At 41.0% G+C, this 8,973-nt stretch overlaps 1 protein-coding gene across 11 annotated transcripts; it reads left to right on the top strand.

Annotated features, from left to right (window-relative positions):
• Nucleotides 1–222: 222 nt before the first annotated feature.
• On the top strand, nucleotides 223–6,609 carry LOC126996488 (very-long-chain (3R)-3-hydroxyacyl-CoA dehydratase hpo-8-like). Of its 11 annotated transcripts, XM_050857001.1 has the most exons (8): nucleotides 223–448; nucleotides 1,211–1,292; nucleotides 3,174–3,290; nucleotides 4,023–4,143; nucleotides 4,658–4,781; nucleotides 4,983–5,088; nucleotides 5,576–5,754; nucleotides 6,202–6,609. In XM_050857001.1, the coding sequence occupies exons 3-8, from the start codon at nucleotides 3,205–3,207 to the stop codon at nucleotides 6,273–6,275; spliced, it is 690 nt and encodes a 229-aa protein (XP_050712958.1). In that variant the 5' UTR covers nucleotides 223–448; nucleotides 1,211–1,292; nucleotides 3,174–3,204; the 3' UTR covers nucleotides 6,276–6,609. The 11 variants fall into 11 exon arrangements, with proteins under 11 accessions (XP_050712958.1, XP_050712951.1, XP_050712955.1 ...); XM_050856994.1 differs by lacking the exon at nucleotides 1,211–1,292 and having other exon boundaries at nucleotides 228–448; XM_050856998.1 differs by lacking the exons at nucleotides 223–448; nucleotides 1,211–1,292 and adding an exon at nucleotides 465–616.
• Nucleotides 6,610–8,973: the final 2,364 nt, after the last annotated feature.

The following is an 8,973-nucleotide window of genomic DNA, read 5'->3' as shown; positions in this document are numbered from 1 at the left end:
TTCATTAGAACCCGATTAATCTCCGCCCAAGTGCACATATTTGAGGCTTTCGTAGGAGTTTTGGGCATTTCCAGGGGTAGTTTGATGACCCTGCATGATGGTATAGTTCGACCTTCTGAATCTAAATGAATCTTAATGAATCTAAAAAATACTCCTTAAAACCCGATTAATCTCCTCTTTAGGCCTTGGGGAAATAATTTAATGGAGTCTCGATCAAAGGACTCTATAGTTGATATGAGAGGCGGAATTAAGCGTCTGAGAACACTGTAAAAAAAAAATACAACCATAAGAAGAGATGGCCGAGAAGAAGAAGAAGAAGATAATAGCTGGCCGATAACATTATAGGAGAAGACTACCGGCGATAAGTAAAATTGATAAGTGGCGTACAAACTCTAGTAGAAGGCCGGTAGAGAAGAAAGAAGAACCCACAGACAACTTTTTATCCGAGGTTAGTTCAGGAGACAACTTTTTATGAGGTCCAGAAAGTAGGCAGAGGAAAGCGGGTTGGTTGCTACTCTGGTGAAATCCGGGAATCTGCAGGAGTGAAAGCTTGACTGTGTGGCCTACAAACTCCTGCAGGGGACAGAAGGGAGTGGAAGGGGAGCTCACATCACCTGTACGTGGAGCTTCAGACAGGTAGAAAAATAACCCTTAGTAAGCTCTGAGGATAGAAGGGAGAGGGAAGGGGAGCTTACATCATCACCTGTACGTGGAGCTTCAGACAGGTAGAAAAATAACCCTTAGTAAGCTCTGAGGATAGAAGGGAGAGGGAAGGGGAGCTCACATCACCTGTACGTGGAGCTTCAGACAGGTAGAAAAATAACCCTTAGTAAGCTCTGAGGATAGAAGGGAGAGGGAGGGGGAGCTCACATCACCTGTACGTGGAGCTTCAGACAGGTAGAAAAATAACCCTTAGTAAGCTCTGAGGATAGAAGGGAGAGGGAGGGGGAGCTCACATCATCACCTGTGGAGCTTCAGACAGGTAGAAAAATAACCCTTAGTAAGCTCTGAGGGGGAAGGGGAGCTCACATCATCACCTGTGGAGCTTCAGACAGGTAGAGAAATAACCCTTCCTTAGGCCTATATACTAATTAACATACACTGCAGCCCTATATCACGTCCTCAGTCCATAATTATTGCTGTGGCCTGGATGTGTGGGGAAACTGTCATCTGCTTTTCATGTAATGTGATTTTTATTATTTATTTTCAGCCTTCTGTCATTTCTTCATAGTCTATAATTATTGATGTAGCCAGGATGTGTGGAAGAAACTGTCATCTGCTTCTCATGTAATGTGATTTTTATTTATTTTTCTGTTAGCCAAGGGACATGCTTTACAGCCTTCTATCATTTCTCCGTAGTTTATAATTACTGATGTGGCCTGAATGTGTGGGTGTCATCCACTTCTCATATAAGATGGTCCACTTCTCATGTAAGATGTTTTTTTATTTCCCATTGGTTGGCCCAAGGACTGCCTCAGGGCTGGATGAGTTTACAGAATTGTGCTTGTCAAGTCATGCTTACTTTTCTTGCAGGAGGAAGGTGAAGGTGAGGGTGGCTTTCCTAGTGACATCTGATTGTTCTTTCCTGGTGCTGCTGTTACTTGCATTCCATTGGTGTGTATACATAACCGTTAAAAAGCTGGCCATTCAGCGCTTGTGATGGACCAATAAGCTCAGATATCCTGCAATACCAGGTTTATCAAGTATTTGTTTCCTCTCCTGCTGCTTCATATTGTTTTTTTTAATTCCATTTCATAGTTTTTGGTGTGTTGAGGCTTTGTTAGGGTATTATTACAGAAGTACACCCATTTCACTGTGAAGGATACCTATGTTCCTCATGATGTACTTTAAACTCGCACAACACATTGCCGTATTGCCTTGGTGTTGCAGATCACTCATTAATGAGATATTAAGTTCTTGGAATACGGTCTGGGGGGGATATATCGTGGCATTTATTTTTGTTTAGTGCATTTTGGCAGAGGAACACGGGTCAGATATGGTTAGGTTAGATTTAGTAAAGTTAGGTTGGGTTAGGTCGGACTATATTTAGTTAAGTTAGGTCGGGTTAGATTTACTTGAGTTAGATTTATTATTGTTTATGATATACATATATGTCAGACACTTCATTCTGCACCGTTGGTTGTTGTCATTGACTGTCGGCAGCCTGGTGGGGTTACTTCTGGAATTTTACCCTCATTTGCTATGCAAATCAATAATAACTATAATGTGACCAATATCAGTCTGTCTTGTGTCATGAGGACCCACATGAGACCCACAGCGGCCCTGTGGAACGCTGCTACGGCGGTGGACCGGGGCCTGAAACCTCATCAACGGTAAACGATAAACATTTTAATCCTGGGTGGCTTGTTGGGAAAATATTTATTCCTCAGATCAAAATCTCATGTGCTTTGAGAAGTGGAAATCCCCCACAGGATTCTAGTTTTATGCTGTTGGATATCCTTGGCCTAAGAAGGGGGAGGCCAAGGTAAGGTTACTCTTTAGGGGAGGCTATATTACACCTCGCTGCGCCTCCGTGGAGAAGTGGTCAGTGTGCCTGGCTATGACTTTGTGGGCCCGGGTTTGAATCCTGGCCTTGGCAGTTGGCGTGCAGCTTACCTAGCTCTTCATACTCACTTTCGGGCTGGTCGATAAATGGGTAGGTACTTGGTGAAACCTTGGAAGGTAAACTGTAGCAATCCTGGATTTCATGTTGGCCTGTGTCCTGCCAACTAACAGTTCAGAGATGAGCACTGCAGCCAAGTGCAGGTATATTGTATGCACTCACCTTTACCTTACATTGCACCTGTCCCCTGTTATTCGTGCGGGTTAGGGGACACAGACCCCTATGAATGGTGAATTTCTGGGAATGATTGGCTCGCACTCCCTGAGTGTGATGCTATTTATGATATTTTAATCGTCCATGGATGGACTATGAATGTTTGGAGTGGCACCACAAAAATTTCCTCTGTGCAGCTTCCCTTTTTGCAATAGGGGGAAAACCTGTGAATGTGCGAATCCGCAAATATGGGGAGACGCGTGTATTTTTCAGGCTTCAGTTAGTGGCCAGAGCGGCATGATGACATGATGTAGGGGTTCACTATGGATTAGCTTTACCACCTAGAAAAGGTAAATTTTACCCACATTTCTACATGTATATATTCCATCATTTCCAGTCAACGGGCAATAGTGTGACACTACAGCAGGATGCCACCCAAGCCAAAGCAAGAAGCCAGTATCAGCTCCCCCGGGAATGTCTACCTTGTATTCTACAATGTTTTCCTAAGCCTGGGGTAAGGACATGACTGGTGTAGTACATGCATTGAACACCTTTCTTAAAGATACCATGTCTCCAATTTTTTTTCTATTTCCCAACCTACTTCAAATTTTATGTTGAGACAACATAATATAGGGGGTTGTTTTCTCAGTCACCTTTGAATATTTAATATTCAAAGGTAGAAAGGAAGGATCTCCATTTTCATAGTAATACAGCATGAAATATATAAATTATTATACCCTGTGTTGGTGTTTGCAAGATGTAGGGAAGGACAGATAGTTTGTGCATCTTGAGAAAGGGTGCCCGATTGCATTGGATTTATAATTGTGGCATTCTCATAAATGAGGGTATCTAACTAAGTTTCTAGAGATCAACAGTTTTGTTCAATAGCTAGACTTTTGAAGAGAAAGAATTCATAAATTAAGTATAATTAGGGGTGCTCAACCCACTGCTTGAAAGCCACATGCATGATGTGATAACTACTCATGTAATGTGAGTGATTAGGTGTACTAAGTTGCATTTAAGTAACCAGTACTGCAAGGTAACAATTTCTTCATATAAAAGTATGTTAGCTCAACAATTATAATATTTTGAAAGAAATTGCACCATTGCATATATGTATTGCCAAATCAGTTTGCTTTGCCATTGTGCTACCCCATTATATATTTTGCATATCTAACAGCTCATTCATCCAAAAAGATTGAGCACCTCAGACACAAGAGTAATGGCATGGATGAATACTTTACAGGTGGCTCATAGTTCTCATCCAGACCCTTCACCACTTGATCTATGAAGGCGGGAGCATCAAAGGACTATGGGAGAGCACGAGCACGGTCCTAAAGATCTTCCAGACACTCGCTATCATGGAGGTAGATATACTGTAGCTATGCCTTTTTTTTCTTTCTCTATGAATGTTTTTGTGTGTGTTGAATTCAGCTCCTGTTGGGATGCTTTTATTTAGGGGAAGAGAAGATGAACTGCAACAAGGTCAGCAGTTTCATAATGATAAGTTGTGGGTTAATTTTCAGTAACATTGCATATAAGTTTAGTTTAGTATGTGGTGGCAATAACAATAGGCACAAGTGTAAGTGCAATGTACACACACCCAAAGGCAGGAGGTGAGGAGGGACTGAATATAATACATATCTTGAACCATCGTGTGAATATTTTGATGCATGATATCACAACTTTTTGGTAGTATAGTTGTCCAAGAAATTCTTTGATTTTGAACGATAGAATAGATAAGTGGTAAGTTGAGAGGGTGGATGCTGCCAGATGAAGGTGGGGTGCTGTTAGGCTGTTTTCATATTACTTCATGTGCTGGGGTAGAATTAACTTTCTATGCCGACCTTGCATACATGACCTAGTGCCAATCATCCTCAGGTCATACATGCAGCGGTGGGCCTTGTGCCATCCAGCGTGGCCATGGTGATCCCTCAGGTCACCTCCCGCCTCGTCATCCTCTGGCCCATCCTCTGCACCGTTGACAAGACTCATTCCAGCTTTGGTATGTTTGGATGCTTGACCAGCCAGGGATTGTAGTCATGTTGGTGTGTGAGTTTATTATCACTTGGGTAATCTTTTTCTTTAAATTATAATACCATATTTTGATTTTGAATGGCCCACCTTGATTACATTGAAAAATATTCAGTTTTGGTGATGATTCTGAATATATTGAACTAAGGAATTAAAATATAATTTCTCTCAGGTTTGCCAATGCTGTTGATTGCCTGGAGTGTGACAGAGGTTATTAGATATGCTTACTACTTCCTCAGCATTCTCAAGCATGTTCCTTCCATTCTCACCTTCCTAAGGTGAGCATGCTGTGGCAACACAGGTAATGGTTATTTTTCATGACTATTTATACTTTCCACATGTGGTGTGGCATTTATAGAGGTATTTGGGCTTTTTCTTATTTTCTGGAAACATGAGTTCCCTGAGGACTGTTTTTAAACTGTTTTTAAATGGATATGTGGTATTGGCAAGTATGGAGACATGTTTAACATGTCCATGCCTCTGACTGGCTGGGAAGTCATTTATCTAGGAATAGATTGAAGTTCTACTAAAACTGCATTGTTTTGTATACATTAATGTTGCCTTGTATATGTATGGAATCAGTTAAGTTTTATATGTTATATGCCCAAGGCAAAATGAATCATGTAAATTGGCATAAATTTTTCAGCCAAGTTGCAGGCTTCCAGAGGCTGTATAAAGGTAGTGGATACTCCTTATGCTGTCCTATTGATGATGCTCTTTTTATTTAATATATTTATCTTAGTTCAAGTATTTGTATGTCACCAGGTACACCTTGTTCATCGTGTTGTACCCAGTGGGTGTGACTGGTGAGATGCTGTGCCTGTATGCTGCCCTGCCCACTGTGGCCAAGACAAAGGTCTACTCCATTGCCATGCCCAATGCACTCAACTTCACCTTTGATCTGCACTCAACTCTCATCATCTTTGCACTCCTCTATATTCCAGGTGAGTTTGAAATGATGTAAAATTGTGGTTTATTTTAAAATGTGTGTGTGTGTGTGTGTGTGTGTGTGTGTGTGTGTGTGTGTGTAGTTATAGCTCTGCTGGGTTACAAAAACACTACCTCTGTCACTGAGTTGTTGTAATCTGGGATTGAACTCTCAACTTCTGGGTCACAGGCAAAGTGCCATAATCACAGAGCCACCTGCCCCCTCTTTATTTAATTAAGATCAGTTGATGGTTCACTTGGGATATAGACAAGTGATTGGTTTTGCTGCTGGCATAATAAAATGTCTTAGGGTGTTACAGATTAGTTATTATTGTTGTTATTCTTCTTCTTCTTATAATAATTATTATTAAAAACAGTGGAGTAGGTAGAGCCTAAAGAGTACAAATATTATAGGTTACAAAGTCTTTAACTTGACACTTAAAACAAACAATTTTTTCCAACAGTGTTCCCGATGCTGTACATGCACATGTTTGCCCAGAGAAAGAAGGTTTTGGGAGGCAAATCCAAGAAGGATTAGGAAGAATGATCCGTGCTTCATGAGCTGGTGGATCCTTCAAGATTCTCAGTGAGTAGAATAATGTAAAAAAGAAAAAAGAAAAGAAAAAAAAAAGAAAAAAGAAAAGAAAATGCCTACACAGCTTCTGGGAAATAGGGTCAAGGATGATGATTCTTGCAAATCCTATAAAGTTAAACATTAACTGATGGTTGAAAATACTCAAGAAATATTTAGCAATTGAGCACACAGTTGACTTGCATGTCAACTCAGAATGGCTGAAGAAAGAAAACCATCAAAGCCAAAGAAAATGAGTCACCATTTGTGTTCAAGGTCCATTATTAAACAAATGCCAGTATGTAACTTAGTTTTATCACCTAAGGCTTAAAGTCATCACCATAGCATGTATTAGATTGGCTATATTGTATAGTTGTTAAATACACTTTAAAATGCTGCTACACAGTAATATCTTGCACTGGTTCTTTGCTACACATGATATTACTAGTGCTTCTCTAGACTTCCAACTTTCCTGTCTCATTTAAGTGTCAAAGTACTTGACTGAATTTTTTTTAACAGGTATACATGCATATTATGGTAGGATTAGTATTTGTAATCCAAGGACATAAATGGAGCAAATTGGAATCCCTGAAGAAACTAAATGTAACTTGGATTTTCCCATCATCTGATCTTTATCTTGGCCACTCCATTCACTTAGCCTGGGATAACTCCATAAAGAGTTACTATTATGTGCTGGTCTGGGCAGTCATCATGCAATCCATCCAGCTGTTCATCTTATATTTGGGTTGCTATGTAAATGGGTATCCGAGGAAGGTAAAGGAAAAGTCAGGGGCATATGCTATAGCTGCACGTGGCCGCAGTGCCCATCTCTGTCACATAGGCACATTACCCTGGGACACAAGGCCAGTGTGACATCCGGAGTACCACAGTTCACCTTCCCCAGGTTTCCCCAGGTACCCATTTATTGAACAGCCTGAGAGGAAAGAGGAACAGCTAAGTGAGCTGCACACTGACTGCCCAGGTCGGGATTTGAACCCTGGCCTGCAGATTCTTAGCTAGCCACCATAACCATTGGACCATGGAGGCATTCCAAGGGAAGGTAAACTGTGGTAACCCAGATGTTACACCTGCCATATATCCCTGATCAATTGCTGTAACCTGAGCTAGGTATTAACTTGGTTCCACTAAAATTTTAAGAAATATCTAGGCAGGATTTCGATACCACCACTCAAGGCTGTTGAATATATCAAGAGGGCAAAATGTTCACAAGGGGAAATCTAAGAGCTGAGTATTTCTATTGAGGAAACTGTCAAGGGAGTAGACATCTAGAGGCAAATGCTTGAGATGCCAGAGAGAGAAGTGAAAATAGGAGAGCCTTGAAAGATTCGTTACTAAGGAAGAGAGAGAAAAGCTTGGCGGTGTGTACAATTAGAAAAAAAATAGAGGCTCAGCTCAATCCCTTCCCTCAGTCTCCCCCCCCCAACCTCTCTTTCACCCACCCACACCCACACCCACCCACACCCACTCACACAAACACAACACCATCTTATTTCTTGCCCCTCCCCTTTCGCCCCCACACACAGGACCACTTCCACCACCACCACTCCTCACAATCTTGCCCAAATCCATTAAGAGTTGCCATCTGAATGTCTACTCAGACTATGGCTCTTCTGTGCTTAGCCAAATCCCCCGAGTGACGGTCTATTGATGTTGCTTGAGCCCAGCGACACGAGATGAAAGAAAATGATATGAGAAAGGACATAAAAGAGATGGGCAGACAAAAGGTGGCAGAAGTATTTTATTCCCCTACGTTTCCCTTTCTTCCAAATTTGACTGAATATTAAAGACATTTCTCTTTTATGCTGATTAATAGCTCTGTGCATAGTTTGACTTCTAAGCTATTGGGTATACAACTAGGCCCACCATGCAGGATATAAAGTCTTTAATCACAGATGTAAATAATGTTTGTGAATAAAGGTTTTGTTTTGAATTCTCTCTCTCTCTCTCTCTCTCTCTCTCTCTCTCTCTCTCTCTCTCTCTCTCTCTCCTTCTCTCTTCTTTTTTCTTTTTCTTTTCTTTTCTTCTCTTCTCTCTGATAGCGCTAAGGAAAGCCGCTGTGTTATATAATCCAAAAATGAGCCTTGTGTACGAACTTGACAAATACATAGATTACTTGTGACTCTCCTCCCCCCTTCTGCTTCCCCTCACTCCTTTCATAATCCCCTCTTCCCCTTCCATCCCCTATATCATTCCCTCCTCTCCCTCCCTCCCCTCTATCTGCTCCCTCCCTCTCCACGACATCTGCAAGCAACTGGAAAATTGGCAAGACTTCCTCTGTAAAAGTTATATGCAGTCTCAAAAGATTATTACAATTTGACATTCCATCCTCGATTCTGTCATGGATACTTCACCCACTGAGCCACTAAGGAAGAGGAAGAAGAAGAAGGGAATGACAATGATGATAAAATGATGATAGAGTTGGTGAGGAGAAGAAAAGCTTGGGGTGTATACCCTCCTAAAAAAAAAATAAGAAGAGGAAGAAACAAATATAAGTAAATGCATGATGATGATGAATGAGGAGGAAGAATATAAAGAATAAAATAAAGAAAACAATAAAAAAAGAAAACGAGAAAAAACGAAGGGTATAAGGAGATGAGTAAGGATGATCATAATGAAAATAATAATGATAAGAAAGAGGAGGAGA

Source organism: Eriocheir sinensis, chromosome 10, assembly GCF_024679095.1.
Source record: "Eriocheir sinensis breed Jianghai 21 chromosome 10, ASM2467909v1, whole genome shotgun sequence".
Taxonomy (NCBI): Eukaryota; Metazoa; Arthropoda; class Malacostraca; order Decapoda; family Varunidae; genus Eriocheir; species Eriocheir sinensis.
The sequence above is the reverse complement of the archived record's forward strand: the minus strand, read 5'-3'. Positions and strand labels throughout refer to the sequence as shown.